The sequence below is a fragment of the Prosopis cineraria genome, unplaced genomic scaffold, assembly GCF_029017545.1.
Source record: "Prosopis cineraria cultivar Desert tree isolate PC_DT_omini unplaced genomic scaffold, ASM2901754v1 PC10, whole genome shotgun sequence".
Classification (NCBI taxonomy): Eukaryota; Viridiplantae; Streptophyta; class Magnoliopsida; order Fabales; family Fabaceae; genus Prosopis; species Prosopis cineraria.
In genome coordinates, this window is record NW_026555341.1 from 11,458,266 (window position 1) to 11,480,721 (window position 22,456).

The 22,456-nt window shown below is 34.2% G+C and overlaps 2 protein-coding genes across 3 annotated transcripts; both read right to left on the bottom strand.

Annotated features, from left to right (window-relative positions):
- Window positions 1-532: 532 nt before the first annotated feature.
- Window positions 533-2,364, bottom strand: LOC129323034 (zinc-finger homeodomain protein 2-like). The gene is given in 3 exon segments (XM_054969573.1): window positions 533-1,432; window positions 1,435-2,055; window positions 2,152-2,364. Coding segments are annotated over 2 exon segments (750 nt in total). The 5' UTR covers window positions 1,694-2,055; window positions 2,152-2,364; the 3' UTR covers window positions 533-941.
- A 13,067-nt stretch (window positions 2,365-15,431) lies between these two features.
- Window positions 15,432-22,327, bottom strand: LOC129322109 (GLABRA2 expression modulator-like). Of its 2 annotated transcripts, XM_054968172.1 has the most exons (5): window positions 21,381-22,327; window positions 21,166-21,267; window positions 19,916-20,187; window positions 16,925-17,041; window positions 16,072-16,208 (listed from the first exon to the last, which is right to left on the bottom strand). In XM_054968172.1, the coding sequence occupies exons 1-4, from the start codon at window positions 21,706-21,708 to the stop codon at window positions 16,928-16,930; spliced, it is 816 nt and encodes a 271-aa protein (XP_054824147.1). In that variant the 5' UTR covers window positions 21,709-22,327; the 3' UTR covers window positions 16,072-16,208; window positions 16,925-16,927. The 2 variants fall into 2 exon arrangements, with proteins under 2 accessions (XP_054824146.1, XP_054824147.1); XM_054968171.1 differs by lacking the exon at window positions 16,925-17,041 and having other exon boundaries at window positions 15,432-16,208.
- Window positions 22,328-22,456: the final 129 nt, after the last annotated feature.

The window sequence follows — 22,456 nt, forward strand, 5'->3', positions numbered from 1 at the left end:
GTTAAAACAGACATTGAAGTTCAGAAACTTCAGATTCTAGTACCCCACCACAAGATAATGTAAGGACAACGATAATGAGGAAGAGAAAGAAAAACACAAACTCAAAAGTTCCGCATAGCTCAGTGAATGAATGACGGGAAGCAGAAAAAGTTTGGCGGAGACGCAAAAGACTGGGAGTAGAATAGTAGTGAGCAACAAGCAAAGCCGTATAGAAAGACATGGAAAAAAACGAATTCAGCCTCAGAAACACGTTTAAGGTTTCGAGAAAGTTTCTACTTCCAACTGTCTTAGGATATACTGTAGAGTTTGTGTTCGCAAACCTTCTAAAGGTGGTCTTTTTTTTTATTATTTTAAGTTTAGCTTCGTCGTGATCATGAGCTGCTAATAACCAAGTCATCGTCTTTTTCTCTGTTGATATCATATATCTAAGCAAAACTTCCTAATTAAATCCAAATGCAAACACCTTTGCCTGCACCATCTATATATGTTAGACAGCCACCTGTGCTGAAATAAATGCTAATACATGACATTCACAGTTAAAAGAAACCGCTGAAATTAAATCAGTTCAGGAACAATAAATTGCTCTAATCTGAGCGGAACCGTACGTACGTTCATTTTAAACACCGATACCATTCAAAGGTATACAGCCCCACGGTTCTCCCCAATGTTAAAAACGAAAACGGGATGAGATGACGATGAAGAAGAAGAAAGAGAGAGAGAATGAAACCCTAAGATCCTGAGCTAGTGCTAGACTTCTCTCAGAAGACAGTCAGAAACACAATTTCCCATCTTTGAACTCGACTTCAAACAACGAAGAAACAACCCAATATTGCTCATTTTTCATCTCAAGAAGCAAGAGAAAGAGTTACCAAGGAGATAGATACAACGCAGGGGGGGGTGAGTGAGGACATTATGTAGGAGCGCTTTGGAGTAAATCATGTCTAGGGCTTCTTACCAAGAGTGTGCTTGTTGTTATGCATCCAAACCTTGAGAACGTGACGCTTCACGCCCGTCTCGTTACAGAACTGCTGGACCACAGCCTCGTCGTGCTTCTGAATCCTCCAACCCAGACTCTCAGCCAAGGCCAGCATTTTGTCTTTTTGCTCCTGCGAGAATTTCGTCCTGAACCTCTTCTTCGACCCGTCCCCTCCTCCACCTCCTCCTGCACTTGGATTCGAAACGTCCTCTTGATCGTCCCTCGTGCTCTGGGTCCCGCACCCTGCTCCCGACGTCGACGGCAGCGCCAGCGTTGCCCCCCTCTGCGGTCCTCCCAAGTGCAAATATCCCGCCGGCGCTGTCCTGTAATACGGCGAGAACTGAGGCGGCTGGTGCTGGTGGAGATGCGGGTGGTGGGTCAACAAAAACGGGTCCCCGACTCCGATACCGATCGTGTCCGTCTCCTTGCGGTGAAAATTACGGTGGCAGTTACAGCGGCGCATTTGAGGGCGTCCATCGTGCCTTCCACTCCGGCCGGAAGGAACTCACCGCAGCCGTCGAGCGCGTGGCCTCCGATGCTCACCGCGTGGTTCTTCAAGCACTCTCTATACCTCGCCTTGCTGTTACTATTCCTCGAGGCCTGGACCACCATCACTTCTCCGCCACTCGCCATTTTCAGCCGGGTCGGGTTCCCCATCGAGTCGTAACTCCCGGCGGGCCCCATCCCGAGTTCCTCATCTTGCTCCTCAAAATCCATGTCCTGCTCCTCCGTCGAATTCAAACCAATCCACACTTGAAAGCGAAGTGGCAGTGCCTAGAACGGAAAGCGAGAGAGAAGGTAAGGCCACCAATTTCTCTGACCCAGCAGGGAAAGAACCATGAAAAGAAATCAATCCTCATTCATTCCTTCATTGATATACTTTAGCTGTTTATGTTGTGCCCCCCCTGCGATAATCCATCTGATCTATTCTCAAATCTTTCCACCGGCTATAACCGGTGACCCGGTAATCTTAACCTGTTTTCGGTCGTATTCCTAAAATTATATCTGTCCGTATAGTGATTTTACTGAAGCCCGAGTTTTTTTACTGTGGGGGCACAGTAGTTGTTAGTATCAGTGTACTGCAGCAGAAGCAGGAAAGAACGTGAGCTGATGAACGAGAAAAAAATGGAAAAAAAGGAGAGAGAGAGAGACAGTGAAGACATGTGCATACATACGCGCTTCACCAAACGCCGATGAGGAACCCTGAAACCCTGCGAGTCAATATCAGGGGTTCCTGAGCGCACGCATTCCCGTACCTGAACCGAACTGACGTGGGTGGGACCCGACTGGGTGGTAGAGGTGACGGTGGCGCGTGGGGCGGTGATCGAGTGTTTCCTGTTTCCAGAGAGGAGGATGAGGATGAGAGAGAGGTGGTATGGGGTGGCGGGTTGGAGGAGAAGGAGAAGAGAGAGAATGGGTGGGGTTGGAGGATAGAGACAACTAGACAAGGGAGTTACATCGGAAAATAAATATAAATTGTCGGCATTAATGGTTGCTGCTGCTCCGTGTGGTCTTCTCCGACATACCTGACGCTCTTTTTTGCGTCAACAACATCCATTCTTTTTTTCTTAATATTTTCCATTTAATGTTACCCAAAAATAATAATAATATTTTCACTTTAAAAATTAAAACTAGTACTGCTCCCAAACGCAAATGGATTTACGTACTGTCAAATTCATAAGTATTTCGTTTCTTTTCTGTGATTAAAGTAGCTGCTGATAAATTTTTAACTGGTGCTGTCAGTTCATGTCGTCTATCAGTGAAAGAGATTACTAATAGTAAATGATTAATTTGTTTTTAAATCCCAAATTGAAGGATTAAAAACCTTAAATCATGAGTCAATTATTACGCACATTAAGTGTTAAATTCGACCAGTTCGGTGGCGGAACCATAAATGAAGTGTGCACTCTACACCAGGCGGAACATTTAACCCATGAATCCGAAGACTTTCGGGGTAGTCTTTCTTCGAAATTTGGAATTTTTTTTTTTAAATTGTTGACTTGTACTATCATCCCACTAAACTTAACCCCATCAATATATTTAAAGTGTTTTTTGTGTTACTACCTCTGAATTATTTTATTATTATAAAAAAATCATTATATTTATTATTATTATTTTCTATAAAAAATATTATAAATTTCATGACGTATTTATTACAATTTTTCAAATTGTTTCTTATATGTAGATAATATCATTAAATTAAATTAGTGTTTGACAAAAATAAAAAGGGATGTTGCAAGATGTGCCAGAGATGCAATTTTTTAAAAGAATGAAAAAATCTAATATCTAATCAAACATGAAGAGTTCGAATTCCCTTATCATAATTCACCCGAATGTGAGTATGTAAAGTAAAAAAAATTAATGCAAATACCAAAAAGCATATATATACATTAATTAAAGAAAGAGGTGGTGGGACTATGCCTGCTGTATAATGAAAAATAAAGAGCAAAATTATATAATAAAAGAAAAAATAAAATAAAGTAGTAGTTGTGGAGTTTGTAAATTGGATTGACAGTTTGTTGATGCTGGTGATGATTGTTGATAGAGGGCTCCTCTATTTATAGATGATCCTAATTTGGTGCCCAAATCTCATGATCATCAGTTTCCTTGAATTTAAAAATTATTTCCTCCATCATAGTTACTCATCATGGGTGGAATGCAGATAGTTTTAACCTAATAACTAAGATCATATTTTTTTAATTATTTTAAAGTCAATTAAATTGAGTTGAGTTGAGTTTGGGCCTCAAAAATTACCATGCAAACAATTAAAAATTAAAGTAAACATGGATTGCAAGGCCATTTGGTCTAAACTTTTTAATTCTGACATGATTATCATGATCAATCAATTTTTTTTATATTGTGTGAAAGTTGATTAAAATTTACTTATATTTACAAAAACAGAGAGAGTATCTTAGCATCCAAAATTTCAGCCTTTCGTTACAACTAATAGTCGCAGCAATTTCATGTAACTCACTTAAATGAAGGATCGAAATTTTGGGTATTAGGAAGGGTATTAGAGAGATAGTAAACTATCCAAGCCCCCCTTTTTGACTTGAGAAGGATTGGGAAGTTGAATGAGGGAAAAACGACCATCAAAGTTGATTTAATGAGGTAAACGACGTGAGTTTTTGGGAAGAATTGCGTAGGGGGCCGGGGTGCTGCAGGGTTGAGGGGTCAGCATCTTCACCAACTAGAGGGCAGATAGAAGAAAGAAAGAGACATTAGATATGCACACACACACACACACACACAGATATATATATATATATATATATCCATGAGATGGAAGCCTCACAATCTAGAGAAAGTATCTGGGCAAATAAGGAGCCATTGTCCTTCCCTTCTCTCGAAAACACCATCTAAACCACCCAAAACACCTGCAAAAGAAAAGAACACGCACGCATGCGCGCTTGTTCTTTTTATTTTGGGTTTTGGTTTGTACAAAATGGTAAAAACATAAATAGTAATAATCAAGATAATTGGACAATATCTCAATAATCTTGTAACTTGATGGTAATATCATGAACCCCACTATCGGAGGACGGTCACGGTTCAATTCCATTTGTATCCTCAATTTGCTAGTGGCTGTCCTAAATAACACTGAAAAGAATCAATGTGAAGGGCAAGCTAGAAGAAAAATATTCGGGTGGGGCCACACACACACACCCACCTTTCGATTGAATAACTTAGATAGTAGAAAAAGCCAGCTAGAGTATAACTATAGGTATGTGACAATAGGGTTGCACAAAGCAAGTTTGACGTCTGACTCAATGAGCCAAGTGACACGAGCTCATAATAATTTGCTTATATACCCAGCGGCGAGAAACAAATCGAAGCCATATCTGCCTTCACCCTTTTCCACAAAAAAAGCCAAAGCAAAATGAAACGCTTGTTATCTTATATGACTACGAGGCTCGCTGTAAGCAAGAAGCACGCAAAAAAGAAAAAAATAATAATAATAAATTATTGGGTGTATAAAATTTGTACTAATTTAATACCGAAATATAATTGTCGGTTTGAATACGATAGTACAAATAAATTCATCAAGAAGTTTCAAAAATTTTTAAAGACAAGTATTTGAAAACGGAAGTGATGGCAATCAAATCACATCAAAATCAGGGAATGGGCAAATAGCAGGTGGCAGGAAAAAAATAATAATAATCCTATTACAAAGATCAAACAACTCACCACCCCTGCCGTTGGATCGATCTGGATTATATATGATTATATTATTATTATTATTATTATTATTTTCTTCTTCGACTGGTTTTCTAAATCCAAAAAAGAGTACTGTTTCTGGGTGTTCCCATACCTGCTAGGACACAATGTTTTTTGGACTATTATGGAGAGAAAGTTAGGCAGTCAAAAAAAACAAAGAAAGGGTTTTCGTAAAGACAGGAAATTATGGCCACCTCACACGGCGCATGTCAATTTAACAGCGTCCTTGTCGTTTCATGTATATTTGCTGACAAAATATCAAAGATCTTGGATTCAAATCAAGCAAACACTAATTAACAATCATAATGATATCATATAAAGTAAATATCGCAATAATGGCTAAACAAGAGAGGTGACTTCTTTCTAATTCTTTTACATAACCCAAGACGCATAACACGTACATACGTACGCCAACTTATTATGGACTGCTCTATGGCATGCCCAGCCAAACATGCAGGTCAAACTTAAGATCATTGCGGACCATTAGAATTGGTACCAAAGGGGCTCAACTCAGCTCCCTCATAGTTCCAAGCGTAATGTTATATACTTGTAAGTGTTGTAGTTTATGTCTGACTTGGTCAAATGAAAAGTTTCGCGTTGTCCTGAGTAAGAGGCGCTACGAGAGTGTAAATAAGAAAGAAGAAGAAGAAGAAGTACATCTTGGGCTATAGATGGACATGGAGGAAGGGGATTTGGATTGTGTAAATTAAAGGCAGTCTCTAATTTAATCTCTAATTATTCAGTTTATTTTCCGTCCTAATCATGTTTAAACCCAGCATCCAAAAATTGTCATGTTTAATTGTCATTAATGTCTAATAATGTTTATGGTGCCCAAAGTTCTTGTCTAGATGATCGTGAATTCACATTTGCCCGGTTCTTGAGTCCTTGAGCCTCTTCTTTCCTCCTCATATTGCCAGAGTTGTATTATGATTATTGTTTTTGCTGTTATATGCTCCTATTCTTTGTGTAGGAAGACACTGTTTAATCTACATTGCTGTCATGAAATATTGAAATAGCTATTGAAGACAGTATCTTTAAGCACTGCTTATTTCCCTTAATTACTAAATCACTGCTACTAATAATAAATACATATATATTTAACACAAATTTAAGCTAAGAATATCAAGTCAAATTAAGGACATGGGCTTTTTTTGGGGATGATGGACAAGTCTCCATAAATTACTTTTTCGATAACTGAGTTAAAAATGTTCAGAAATTTTAATTACAAATAAATCATTTCATTTTCAAATGTTATTATTCTATATTAACAAGACGAATTTAACAAAAAATATTAATTTTTTGCAAGTTCACAAAACGACAAAATAAGATTTGAATTCCCATTAAAAATGTACTTATATTTAATCGCCAATTGTACTTGAAATATAATATTACAGTCTTCAACACAAGAATATATATAAAAAAAAGAAGAATTACATTTAAAAACTTGAAAAGATGATTATTTATGAACAAAAACTAATATATAATAGATTATTATTAAAATAAAAAATTAATTTTTTAACGAAATTTATTATTAATTTTTGTTTAGGAATTGTTTTCTTCGAATTCTTAGATTTGGTTCTCTCTAAAAAAAAATTGTAACTAGTGTGTGTGTGTGTGTGTGTGTGTGTAATTGAATGGAATTTTTTACACGAATGCAATGGATGTGAGGGTCCCGAAACAGGGAGAAGGGAGCGAAGGACATCTGATGCGACGTCCTGACACTCGCCTTCAGCCTCACACCTTCTCTCTCTACCTCTCTTTGTCCTCTTTCTCTCCCATTCTTCTTTCCTCTTCTTATCATCTGCATCTCTATTTTCTCACTAAAATCTCTACAGGTTTATGTCATTTGGGTCGAACCTTGCGATTATTAACCCGCTTCTCACGCTGTAAAGACTCATTTATATGCTGATAGAATGTTCACATGGCTAATCAAATTTTAATTCACGAGTTCATTAAATATGATTTACTTGTGTCATCATCATAGTAATTTTCCTAGGCTTCATAATATATATATTACGCTTCTTTCTTTACTTTTGAAATATTATCACATAAATTTTCTTACTCTTGCCTCTTGCATGTAACTTCTTAACGCATTACACAAATTAAAAATTACAACTGATAATAAGAGTCTGTCGGGTCTTTTTGAGCTGCCTTTAAAAAAATTAAACCATACCCTTGTAATTTAGACAAATCAAACAAAGATTCAAATACACCACCATTCATATATAGTAGTTCAAGTCATAATTCATTGAATATGAAATTAGCACAACACAATCCATCATTTAAATTTCCTAGCTCAGTGTCTAAAATTAAACCAAAAACATTTCAGAAAATAAAAATTTTAAAGAAGGGCTCAACCTCTAGAGGACAACCCTCTTCCTCTTCTACAAGGGTCAAGTGAGTCATCACTCAACTTTGCTCATTTTCATACTCGAATAGTACATGATAGCCTCAATTTATTAGGGCTTATAGACAGCAGGCGCACACACACCTACTCTTATGAACTTGTATCATGAATTAGTTTGGAGAAATTAAATCAAAGAATGGGGTGGCAAATAATTTTGGAGGTCCATTTTGGGGTTGAGTGGCGTTTTGTGTTGGGTGTCAGGCGGAGGGGAACCGCACAGTAGAAGACAGAAAGAAAAAAACGACACCTTTTAATTGTATTCTCATGGCTACGGAATATATGTTTGAATCATGACATTGATTTATTTGTGTGTGTCACTCCCTCTCCCCCCCTTTTTCTTCTTCCTTGCACGCTAAAGCCAGTGCCCTTGTCTTTCTCTCTCCATATCACTCGTAAAAAAGTGCTCAACGGAACGGGCACTTATCATTGAACAAGAATCTGATGAAATGAAATCTCTCACACTATGACACCAAACGGGACGGATTTAGAGAGAAAGAAGAAAGAAAAAGGTTCTCTCTCGTGTTTCTTGATGGAGAGGGTGAATTGAAAATCAGATATAGAGAGAGAGAGAGAGAGAGAGAGAGAGAGAGAGGAGGGAATTGCGGGGAAAAGGAAAGTGGATGGGAGAGAGAGAGAGACGAGAAGAGGGAATTGAGTGGGAAGGAAAGTGGATGGTGACAAGACGAGAAAAAGAGTGGGACGATCGTGTTTCCATTTCTATATTCTTTTGCAGCTTCTCTCTCTCTCTCTCTCTCTCTCTCTCTCTCTCTGTGTCTCACGTACTCACACAGAACACATACACATACATACACGCTCAGACTGTGGCCCGCATTCCTCAGCTTGCTTCTTGCTTTTCCCTCTGCCTTCTTTCCAATGCTTAGATCATACATGAGATATGAATTCCTTACCAGAATCTGATTCTTTACATGTACACCACTCCTTGTCTTCCTTTTTCCTACCCCGTCCTCACATCCCTCAGCCTTTCTATGATCTCTACTGTATATATATATGTATGTATGTACATATCTATGAGCTTTATTATTCATCAGCAAAATATCAAAGAAAGACGGTGAATTGAAGAAAAACATGAGATGGGTTCGCGTCATTAACATAATTGAATGATGAAAAAGAAGGCAACAAAGAGAGAGAGAGAGAGAGAGAGAGAGAGAGAGAGAGAAGAGGTTAGAGGGGCGTTTTCTGCAACATTTATATGGGGAGGATCTGTCTTCCCCACCACCACCACCTCTGGTTTGGTTGACATCAGGCAAAAGGATAAAGGCTGTTCCCTTTTATTTCCCAAACTCTAACTATTCATCATTGTTTTTGTTTACATGTAACTCTTTTTTCCTTGGTGTATGTGGCATCGTACATGCATGGTGATTGATTGCCTGGCTTGTAGTATCTGATATTTAGAAATATAATAAGAGGTGAAATTAGAAGAACTGTGTATATATATATGGATAGCATGTGCATAGCAGGACGGGTGAGAAAGGTAATAATGAAAGCGAAGAAGGTGGTGGGAGAATAAGAGGTGACAATGTCAAATGGAAGTTCCACTAAGCATCCAGATAGTACCTAAATGGAAGATATTCGTCTCAGTGGCCTCTGTGTTCATCAGTTCATCATCATGTGTATCTTTATGACAATTGCATCATCGCGACCCTCTAATCTTCTATATTTACCACTCACTTTCCTTCCTATATTCCATTATATTATTTCTTCATTCTTTCTCGCACCATTACTAGTTTACCACTTCTCCTCTTACTGTTATTATTACATGGTTCTTATTATATACTATTTCGTTTTGTAACACAAAAGAAATTAACATTTTTTTAATTCTATTTATAAGCAAACTTACAAATTTCAAAAACATTTATTACATTTTTTTTAAATTATCCCTCATAAAGTTAATATTTATTTTTACTAGACAAATTTGTTTTATTAATTGTAGGGATAGTTTAATCTAATTTTTTATTTTTAGACATAATTATTACACTTAATTAATTTTCTTAAACTTTTTGAGTTATTTATTTTCTCTTATGTTTAAAAATGGAGGGAGTATAATATATGAGAGATAATAGGTAATCTGCTTATTTTTCTTAAACTACACACGTATTCACTTACAAATGTAGCTAACCATAATGAAAGATAATAAAGGAGAGAACTTATATATATATATATATATATATATAATATTCTTTTAAGTGTTTTCACTATTAGAGTTTCTAAATAAGCATAACATCTAATGCAAATTTTTTTTCAAAGAGTTATTTAGACAATATATTAATGTATTATTTATTGACATTTAATATATAATAAAATATTAAAAATGATTAGAGCTAACCAATAATGGCTTGGGAATTAAGTGGTAAGTAATTCAACATGTTTTAAAACAAAACTAGCCGATCCCTTGCATTTTACGGGTTTGAATTAAGGAATTTGTGACAAACATTATCGAATACGAACAATTGATTTAGTTATCATTTTTTGGTTGCAAACATTGTTGATTGTCCAACCAAAAAAAAAAAAAAAACTTCACTCAGTAGCCGCAAAGTAATTGATCTGTCTCCATTTTTTTATTATATATATTGCTTCGCTCATTCTTACGTATATAGGGGAAAACATGTTGAGAGAGTTTTTTTAATATGAGACTTGACATAATTCAAATTTTGATTAGATGGCAATGTTAGATACCAAATGTTTTGTTATTAAAAAAAAAGCATTCCTAATTTTTTTTAAGGAAAAAAAGGGCAGTGGATGATTAATTAAAAAGCAAGAAGTAATTGTTGGTTTTATAGTAGCTAGATACACAACACTTTTTTTTTTTTTGACCGGAAAGATACACAACACTTGAAAAGAGTTAATTTATTTGAATTAAATTAATTTTAGTATATCTTAAAATATTAAAAAATTTAAGAATAAATGAATAAATTATTCCTTAAATTTTAAGTTTAATATCACTATAAATTCTGAATTCATTTATCGTGTAAATTGATTCTTGACTTTTGAACAACAAAATTATGGGAAAAGGACCAAAAAATTTTTTTGGTCATTCTCTATTATTTTTTGAATTATTTTTTGTAATTTTTTTTAAGTTTTTGGCTATTTTTTGTCAATTCTAATCAACTATTAGTTAAAATTAACTTTTATTAATATCAAGGGCTAAAATGCATCATTTTTAAAAATTAAAGAAATAAATGAGCTTAGAGTCAGGATGCTATTTAACCAAAAGTTTGAAGAATAATTTATTCATTTATTCAAAAAATTAACTATGGCTATTCAATAATAGTTTGATTGAGTGGTCTGTAATAAAAAATCTCCTGAATAAAATTATGAGTTTGAAGAACCTTTTAAAGGAGAGAAAACAAGTTCACAAAGCTTTCATATACATGACCTCACCGAACTCATATACAGATTAGTTGGCATTATACTATAAATACTAAATATTAAAAAAAAGGAGATGATTAGGGAAAAAAGCACTTTCCCACTTCTTAACATACAACACGTTCTTGAAAGTGTATACGGTCCTAAATATAAGATAGGTACAGTATACAGAAAGTCAACTACATTAAATTCTCCTTGACCACACATACCCATATTAATTTAAATCAACTATAACTAAAACTACCTCTATTCCTGTTGAAAGAGAGAATTTTTTTTATAAATTATTTTATTAAATTTTTATTATAAATTTTTTATTTGACTTCTATTAAATGTTGAAAGAAAAAATATATTAATAATATATATATATTATTTAATAGGGATAAAGTCAAAAAATTATTAATTTTTTAAACAAAGTTAATAAGTTTTAAATTTTTTTTTATTTTCATAAAACATGTTAGAAATAGCTATAAATAGGATCAGAGGAGTATATATTCTTCTGATCCTATTTACAAGGCATATAAATAGTATTTGTTTTGGATTTTATTTATAAAACACTTTAATGAGTATTGTGTTTATCTTTATCATTTTACTTCTATTAAATATTAAAAAAGTTATTAAATGTTAAAGAATTTTACTTTTGAAATAGGGTTAAGTTATTTTTTGTCTCTCACCTTTACCCAAAAGATTATTAGGCACCCTAAACTCAACAATAGGTTAATTATATACCTCATTATTAAATATTTCCTTCCTAATCACCATGATATTAAAAACGCTTAATATCTATTTATTATTTTTTAATATTTTATTACAAAAATATTAAAAAAATGTAATGTGGGCCACTAATGGTGAAGAAAATATTTTAACATTGAAAGACAAGATTAACCCATAATTAAGTTTAAGGTATATTGTGCTCAATGACCTTTCAAACAAAATTAAAAGGCAAAAATATCATTAATTCTTTAAAATATGCATATTTAATATGAATAAAGTTAAAAATTTGTTAAATTTTTAGACAAAACAAAATAAGGTTTAAATTTTTTTCAGTTTTAATAAAACATATTATAAGTGATTTATGTATATAGATAGGACCCGATGGAGTATTGATTTGAATTGGATGATAATATTGAAAGGGAATCACAATATTTTTGACAATTTTAAACTATTCTTAACTATTTTTCTTAATCAATGTAAAGTAATTGAAAATGTATGGTAACAAGAACACTCAAGAGTAGGCACTAATTGTTGGTGGTTAGTAGCTAGATATACAACTGAGATATAATAATAAAAAAGAAAATGAAACAGAGCTAATTCATCCCCTCTTGGCTTTCCATCACCTTCCGCCAAATCCAAAATACAATAAAGAAATAGACGCAAGAACATCATATGCGTCTGTGCTGGCAAAATCTAAAAAGCGATACAAATAAAAAATATTTCAAAGGGCCCAGAAATGATGGCACGTTTAGACAAAACCTAAGGCTAAAACATAAGACTTGCTATGATGACCTAAAAGCAATTAAGGTCCATATCACACACACACACACACACACACACACCAGAGGGCACCGACATGATCTTGTTATATTGACGAGCGAGCAAGCAAGCTAGATGTACTCATTCATGATTTAGAGAATATAACTTTGTTCAAGACTCATGATTTAATGGAACAGTCGAATTGCATACTTTGCTCAAGACCCGTTAAAAACTTGCTTAAACGCTTGTGTCCACTGTTAATCTACAGTAAAATTACCACTCTTAAACATGCTCATCTCATGATAATAGAACCTAGAAAGAGAATGACAGGTAATAAAATTAACACTTATTTACTCCATCCACAAAGAAAACGTACAGAAGAAGCGATGGCAGTAGAACTCAATCGAGGACCAGATTTAAAATAGAAATTAAACAACTTTTAGATGATAAACAATTTTAACTTTGTCGCGCTGACAAATATTGAGATTAATATATTAAGCTCACTCATTATTACGCCAACCCCAACTCTAAAGCAACATAGTAACTCACAAATATATTAACAGAAATATGTTCTAATAGGTTTTCCTCGTGAATCGACCATTGATCTACTGATCATTTCAGAACATCGACTTTCAGTTGAAGGTGTCCACTTTTGTTTCCCCAGTGGAGTTAAGCATGTACAAGCTACAATGGCTGCCTTTAACATAATTGGGTTGCTTTGGTTTTACTTTATGGTTACAGCTTTAATTTAATCCTACTTAAAGAAGGATATTTGCAAAAGTGTAACCATAAGAAATGACATTCGCGCGTGCAAGTGAAAGATATGTTAGTGGGTCATGTAAACGATTTAAGCCTGCTTTATAAACAGTTTAGCAGATTCCTTGATTAAGACGTTGCAGGTTCAATAATCATAGCAATCTACGGATGGTTAATGTAAGACACTATTAAGATGCCGAAAGAGCCAGATGAGATGTCCCACACTACTTGTTACAGCGTCAGATGATTTCAATGGCTTATTATTTGAGGCCTTTCACTATACACTGGTCATTAACAATATCTGGTCTTTGGTCTTCTGTAGATGATGGTCCACCTTCGTTAATCATAAAAAAAGCCTAAAACCTAAATTGATGTTGCTATTAATTAGGTTGTCGTGCGACTTGTACACCAGAGACACCGGCCTATATGTGTTTTTCCACACTTGGAGGCATAGGAGAGAATTTAGAGCAGTGAAATTATCAAAAAGGGTTGGACAAGTTGAGTGGTTAGCGGAGACTATGGGGTCACTTGCTATAAAAAACTCTGATGATTTACTTCAAGAACTTGAATCCCCTATCTTCATGCATTTACATGTTCAAAAAGAGAGTGAAATAAACAAATATAATTATATATAGATGTTACAATTCATCTTTACACTTATTATTTTGTTGAATTTATGATATATATATATATATATATATAATAAATATGAATATTTGATTGAATAATTGTGAGGTAATGGTCTTTTCCATTTAAAAATAAAGTAAGGTCCTGTTTGGTTGTGAGTAAGGAATGTAATGGGATGAATTAAAAAAAAAAGATAAAAATAAAATGATCAAAATGTGGAATGGAATTGATGAACTGCATTCATGGATGAGAATGGTAATTTTAATTTATGAAATTGAGAATAATGATTTATAAAGGGTGTAATATTTTTTACATTTGTGTTATACAGTATTGAATTGTATTATATTTGTTATGAAGGGGAATGGTAATTTAATTTTTTTTATTTTAATTTTTTAATACTTTGTATTGTCATCATGTTATAAAGTACATTCTATAAGGATTATTTGATATTTAATATAAGACATATGGAGGGTTATTTATTACCATCTTTTAATTTTACCTCTATTGTAATTTTAATTTTATGATTCATTGTATATTGTATGTCTCACTCTTCCTATTTTTAATGGGACCAAAGTTATTTTTTTTTATTTTAAAACATTTAATAAGTTAATCGTCATTCATTGATTTCAATAAATAGTTAAAAGTGCATTATAATAGAAACTAGAGGGAGCACTCTCTATCTTAAATATAAGTCGCTTTCAACTATCTCACTAGAATAGGAGAAACTTGGTTACCTCATTAATGGCTTTAAAATTGAAAAAAAAAAATCTTTACCCTTAATTAATACTCACTCTATCCCAAATTATAAGAGATTTTTTGTGGAGGTTCAGCATCTCAAAATATAAGATATATTGACAAAAATAAGGTTTTATTAATGAGACTTTTTTTATATTACCAATTATAAGATATATTTGAAGAGCATTTTTAAAAATTTATATTTTTATTTTGAAAAAGTAAGTTTGTAAAGTGTAATAATGAAATGGCATATGAAAATTTATCTAAATTTATAAATTTTCATATAATTTATAATGTAGGAAGCATTACCCAATGTAGATTAAAATACTCTCATTACCAATTATAGATAGTTTAATGAGGATATAGTTAATAATAATAATAAACTAAACATTAGCAATTCCAAAACATTTAGTTTTAAAACGAGAACAAAAGTTTAAAACAACAAAAGAACTGTAATGGCGGGAGATTCTTGTAATTTAGCTTAATCTCACTTTGGTATTTTATGGTTTAAATATTTATATTTTTGGTTCAATCTTTGATTTTAAACCACTTGCATTACACTATCGTTCCAACAACACTTTCACTTGGAAAGCAAGAACAGCACAACATATGAAATCAATAAAATAAAATCATCACCTGAAATAGTACAGGCAGATAGTCAGGGTGATAATTTATAACCGAATAAATTTATTTTTGTTGTTTGGAAGTACATTGTTGTTAGATAATTTAAATCGAGTAATAATGACATGGTGTAAAACAAGCCCACTTAGACAGGAAAGAAAAATGGATTCCATTCACTATGTTATTGGAATTTCTTGTTGAGCCAATTGAGCTATTGGCGGCACTCATTCAATGATATAAACCGAACTAAGAAACCACTGAATCGATAGTCCAAAGATATAAGCCAGATTTAATATACTAAACAAAGTTTACATTCAGGTTTGGCAGGAAAAAACGACGATGACTCACAGAAATGCTTACGAAAGGGTGAATACTTTAGCAGTAACCTTGAAAGCCATAGAACAAGAACAAAGTCAATCCTTCGGGTTTGCCATAGAGCTGGTGACCTAAGTTTAACTGTTCAGAGTAGAAATATGCAGGTTCTGTGGGGTTGGTGAGACAGTGAAACATTCAGTAGCTAATGACCAAAAGGATAGTTGCTAACTACTTTTCACATTACAAGTTATGGCACGCAAGAATAAAGATAGGTAAGAGAATAGTAACCAAAGAACATTTCTATAGACTAGAATATCGTTGGCAATTCCGTCAAATGGTTTTAGGTATGAACCCTGCACCTATATCCACAAAACTGTCAAAAATTTGCAGGGATCGGGATACTTCAACCAACTGCCCCAAGACCAGAATTTTCAAATCTTTAAACTTTGTTACAAGATACACACTGTATATTAATGGGGTGAAGGTCTAGATTACTGCACACAGCTTCCATTCTTAAGATGGTTCTTTGTTGGCTTGCAGAACTTCTTGCAGGGAGTCAACAGCCCCTTCATAGTTCAAGAAGCCCATGAACCAAAATTCGTGATTGTCGACAGAGACCACCTGGATGTACTTTTCAGCAGCATTGGTTCTGCTTGATGAAGGATTGACTACTTTCAGCTGATGTGATGGAATGATTACCTACACATATAAAAATAAGTAAATAACAGAAAATAGAGCCCAAAAAAAAAAAAGGAAAGATAAACTATTACTCCTCCACTCCTCTTAATAAGTTATTTCTACCAACCTCATCAACATCAATGCAAAAAAAGAACATAAAAAATAAAAGTGTGTAGAATTTCAAATATGCCCTTATATAATAAATTTAAAAAGTAATATCATGTTACTTTTTTTTTCTCTCATGAAGGATAATTTTAAAAACACCTTAAATATTACCTAAAAAGACACACTATGACTTATAAATAGGACTAAATGAACCTTCTAAAATGTGATTTATAAATGGGACGGAGTACTATATATCAATCAAATCAAAGAAGGGGAGAAAAAAATCCCGTATTTAAGATGTCAAAGCATGCATCACACAAGATTCTGCTTTCCAGCAAATCCATTAATCCAATACAAGAGGCCCAACAGATGTAGACACAATGGAGCATAAAAATCTAAAAGATTCATTAAAGTACCGAGAACAAGAGGGAAAGAAAGGTAGGAATACGGGGTGTTAAAAATGTGGAAGCACAACTGGCTTTTCAAATCTTATTTGACTGTGTTTAGAGAAACCCATATGCTTCTAGTTCTTGATGTTGAAACATGAAAGAGTACAATTATCCATAATAATTTGCAAGTCCTAAGGGTTTGTTTAGAGAATGTAATCTCCAATTGCTTATTCAAAATCTCACCTCCTAAGAGGTGACAAAGTGCTTCGGCAATCCTTCTCCTAGAATAACCTCAAGTGCCCCCCTCCTCCCGCAGAATTGAGATACATAAAGTAACTTTCTAAATTGCTTTTCACATAACTACATAGATCGCCAATTTTCGGTCAGATTTTCAAACTTCCAACAATGATCATTTAGATAAAAGGATAAGGACAAATCTATACTTCAATAGCAGAAATTCATTACGTTTTAACTTTTCTGGCAAAATAAGATTGTTTATGGAAATGGAAGAAGAGCTTTGCTCAAGAGCTGTGTGCGGTTGAGACTGTTATATTCCAACTTTGCCAATGGGGGTTCATGAAAAAGCATAGTAGGAGAATCTCTTAAATGGAAATATATTCAGAGAAATGGCACCGGTAATTACGCAAAACAGTTTTAAATAAGTCAATGTCTGGGAACAGGATGTAAGCAGACATTGGAGGTATTAAATTTACTGAAAACAAAGGTAAGGTTGATGCAGGCGTTTCTCATATAATAAAACAGGCAAATGGTTGATTAAGGAACTGTGGGATAAGAATGATAGTTGGAAGTGATACGATGTATATCACTGAGCCAACCAAGGTGTGCTAGAAAAGTTTCAAATCTCCTAAGGCCATACTCACTAATCTTTAAATAAAACGAAATGCACACATTGAAAACGCCATTCTCAAATTAAACACACTCAAGGAAGTGAAGCTTATCCTTCACTTTGACAGCTTGAGGACTTCAAAAATTATTGTTACTTTTATGGGATAAACATCGACGTACAAATTTTACTACATGTCAGGTGCAGATAATGCACTAAAACATAATCACTGCTCAAAGTACCTTGGTTCATCACTGAGAAGATGAATGATCACTGTAAGGATGAAATAAATATATAAAGGAGAAGAAAGAAACAATTATAGTTAAAATTAGAAAGAAAAAATCCAGTTCTTCCTCATGTGTCATGATCTATTTTGATACTTCTACTCCAAATTTTCAAATTGCATCTATTTTAGATGGTTTTGTGACTTCTATCAATTCTACGAAAATACTCATAATAGTGAAAATATGTGTGGCTCTAGGGAGCGTGTAGATATGTTGAGTTCTGTAAGTAGAAGTCAGCAGCAAATATGAGGTTCCAGGGTTAGAAATTTTCACAATAGGGATGGGGGGAATATATTATAAGATTTTAAAGAATTACTAACATGGGCTATGTAGTTCGTGTGACTTTAAATTAGTTTAACACAAATTAAAGGCCACATGGTTCTACCGAAAACTGAATCCATGATGAACCCCAGAGGGGCCAGCAGAACATGATTAACAAACATACCGAAAAATGAAAATTACTTGAATACTTTAGCTAATATAACTCAAGGAAACTGAAGATATTTATATAATGATGATTGCAAAGGACACTCCCCATTGAGCAAATTTCTCTTTTCAGGTATTCAAGCTTCAACGTTCTGACTTCTGAGGCTACAGAATTTCAAAACACACCAACAAGGAGAATAAAACTTCAAAGAACACGTTACAATGAATTTATAGCCGCTAGTAGATGAAGTTTGACATACATAAAAGCACAGTTTCCACGTTACCCCATTATGAAGATGTCTCTCACTAGCATAAAATCCATGATAAAGACAATTCTCTGTCATGGTGATAGGCAAAGAACCCAGAGATGAAATTTAAAATGAATTAACAGTCCCATTTGTCTCACCTAGCTTGATGGCTTAGTTAGAATAACCATTGACAGAATTTCAAAACACACCAACAAGGAGAATAAAACTTCAAAGAACACGTTACAATGAATTTATAGCCGCTAGTAGATGAAGTTTGACATACATAAAAGCACAGTTTCCACGTTACCCCATTATGAAGATGTCTCTCACTAGCATAAAATCCATGATAAAGACAATTCTCTGTCATGGTTGATAGGCAAAGAACCCAGAGATGGAAATTTAAAATGAATTATAACAGTCCCATTTGTCTCACCTAGCTTGATGGCTTAGTTAGAATAACCATTGTATAAAGACAAGGCTGACTATAAGGTGCAACAGCTGGCTGTTTTATCTCCCAAACTCATTTTTAAATACAATGGTCTATAAACTGCAGCCAACAAGGCTGTTTCACTTGTGCAATCATTGCACCATAGACTTGGCTTGCAGAGTAATGATAATTGAAAAATGATATGAGGATTTTTATCTCTACTCTCTAGTTTACTACCTTTACAATGTTAGCCAAACACAAGCACATGCACGCATTCCACAGAGTAGCTGGTTCCCTGAAAAATAGCTGTAAGTATAGCCTCCCAAGTCCCAAGGTAAATAGAAAGTTGGGCGACTCACTCTCCCCCCACCTAAGAAACATTTAAAATACCCAATCTTTATATTACGAAAATATACACAAGCAGTCAAGCATCCATGACCTAAAATCAGACAAAAATGCCCTAAACAATAATTGATTTCTTTTATTAAAAATATAAACTATATAACAGTTGTTTTCAAACTTTTATTTAAATGTGATATACTTTGGGTTGAAAAATAGAATTTTATTTATTATAAATTTAAAAAATTGACGCTTTCACATTTTTATAAAAATTTAATTCTTTTCATATTATATAAACAATACAAATAAATTATAAAGACATTTGGTCAAAGCAAGTACAATAATAGTCCACCTCCAGTTGTTGGGGAGATAGTGTCATTTGATTTCAGAGGAGGAAAGGGTAGGTTAAAATAGAAAAGAGGGTCATATAACTGGGCCCCTTTTCAAAAGAATGGAGTGCAATGAACCCTAAAGCTTCTAAACCAAAACCAGACCTAATTAAAGCTGAATCCAACCTGGAAAATGCAGAATGCAACGACTATTGATAGAGCACTAAATATACATAAACCAATCAGATAGATAAAACTAAACTATAGATAGGAAAATTAATCCCCATGCCATTACTTTCCTAGCCTAAGCATTCTTTTGGGTTTATTGTATATGTACCTTATAATAGCTCCACTCTGTTCGGTTGTCAGATTTATAAGAAATAGGATTGTCACTACAATAAGTAATCTTCTCTGTGGATATATACAAAATTCCCATTACTGGACCAGCTGACGTGGATAGATAGCATGCAAAAGAAGTCAGAAGCTTTTCCCCCGGAATTGTCTCAAACATCTGTTGAAAAATTTTCTCATAACCACCTTCCGCCAGAACCTTTGTTCCCTGGGCAATTCTTCCGAGAGCAGCTTCAGTAAAACTAGGGCTTGTTTTCACTTAACACAACATAATTTAGACAAGAAAAAGCCAGTTCAGTACAGTTATGTCGTAGATCTAAGAAAAATTTTACATTAAGTATAAGATGAAGATCTAGACCTTAAAATGAAGCTTAATGAGTAGACAACTCATCAAGTAGTCAGACCACTTATATTTAAAGGAAAAAATAGCAAGGCATATATGAAAAGTGAACATTCCTGTGCTGTTTAAGATATAAGACCCAAGAAAATAAATTTTACGTGTAATTTATGTTTTATGAATACAAAGGCCAAGGAAAGACCATACAAAAAAGATAACTATCCCAGAAGCTGGTACTCAGGACATGTATATTATGTTAAAACATCATTTCAAACAAACTTTCAAGTATGCAGGAAATTGAAACGCCCATGAATGAACTACTTCCTAGTGCCTAAAAAAATTGGCGAATGTAATAAGGCTCAAACCATCATCTAGGATCAATCCCCCAGAAAAAAAAAATTCAATATAAATAAATAAATAAAAGGATCTTTCATACTAGAACAAGTATCATGGAAAAACATGATAATAATGCCAAGATCAAAGATGTCCCAATAAACATAAGCAAAGAAAAATGAAACACTTCTGGAACTGGACCCACGGTGCTAGTATTTGTGAAATAAACTACATTAACTAAACATCGATTTGACAGTTGTGTGCGATTGGTTATCATGTCATAATCGAGTTTGCAGGACTCTAATAGTAATTTTCTAGCAAATTCTTGGCACGAAAACGCTAAAAAAAACGATCGATGGAGACAAACATTTGATGTTATTCCCATTAGTAATACCATGAGTTTTCAGTTATCGGTTCAGGAAAGGATGTACTTGGGGGGCCGTGAATCAAGTGCCATTTACCATTCAGTGAATATTTTCTCCATATCCACCAGAGATTAATACTAGACGAAGGAACCAGCACAAAAAATAAATCCAAAAATTAGATAACTCAACGGTAAAACTTACAGTGCTGCCAAGTGTTTCCAGCCAGAGTCTCGGCCTTCTTCGTCGCTTCTCCAACCTTTCTTCCCCATCTTCCTAGCACATTTCGAACCGTATCCAACGTATCTGATTCAGGACCACCGAATTGTTCATTAGCTCCGCAAAAGCCTTCAAAATCGACATTCACATAGACACGCAACTGGGCATATTTATTCATACAAGTCAAATCGCATACTGACCCTTCACATTGATGGAAGTCTGGGACATTGAGGATGAGAAACTAGTCGAACGGAATCGCTCAGGCGAAGATACAAAGGTGGTTTCAGAAACCAAATCAGGGTTCCAATGCACAGACTTCCTGATGCTACCGGTAGATACGGTGCGTTTCGTCGTCCCCTCAGGACCCAGCGACTCCGATTCCTGTCCCGATTGCGCTGCGTTAACGGCAACCCCCGCGTTCCCATCTCCATTTGCTCCCGGAGCCGAGTCCTTTGGATCAGATTTATTTTCTGGCACGGGGACGTTGTTCTGGCGGCTGTGGTCGGAGTCCGTCATGGGATGTTCCATGGAGGGTCGAAAATTGGAATGAGCGGTGATAGGAGGCGCGTAAGGCGGCGCGTGAGAGTTCAAGGATGGGTGTTACTTTTTCTGACTCGGAAATGAATTAAAACTTAAAAGCCTCCATTTGGGATTGAGATTGAGAATTCGAGAGGCATTAGAATTGATAAAGAAAGAAAGGAGGAAAATGCTTTGGACCAAAAATCAATCATTGACTTTTTCTAATGCGAACGAGATGGGGGCTCGGCTCGAGTCTATCTCTGCCCTGTACGGAGCGCAACTTACAAAATACAAACTGCAAAATCAATTCAATTTAATTAAATAATTTTTTTTTAAAAAAAATACATTCAAAATATAGTTTCATTTTCCCATTATTTAATTCTAAGTTGAATAGGTGGTCATATTTTTTTTTTTGCAAAATTTAATTATCCACTTGATTAGACGCAAGTTCTTTGTCAAGAGAAAAAACTTGATTTAAACGGAAAAAAAAAAAAAATACACGCCAAGATAAAATGCTCAATAGAATATAGATACCATTCTATTAACTTTTATTACTTTTTCCTGGACCATGTATACTTCTAATGGCTTATTTCTGTATAAGTAACTTTATACTCTAGAATATTTTCATTTTCCTGATTCACTTATCCACTTACTATTACTAAAGTCTGCTATAGATGTTATCCACTAATCCTTTTTTTTTTGTCCAACACTTATCCTAATTGATTATCTAAAAAAATAACAATCCACTCGTATCACA

What these genes read in the sequence shown, in the direction of transcription:
- LOC129322109 (XM_054968171.1), bottom strand. Translation starts at nt 21,708, where the DNA reads ATGGAACATCCCATGACGGACTCCGACCACAGCCGCCAGAACAACGTC. An exon ending in GACTTCCATCAATGTGAAGG is followed by an intron (nt 21,268 to 21,380) that starts GTCAGTATGCGA and finishes GTCCTGAATCAG; the next exon opens with ATACGTTGGATACGGTTCGA. An exon ending in CAGAGTGGAGCTATTATAAG is followed by an intron (nt 16,209 to 19,915) that starts GTACATATACAA and finishes TTATATGTGTAG; the next exon opens with GTAATCATTCCATCACATCA.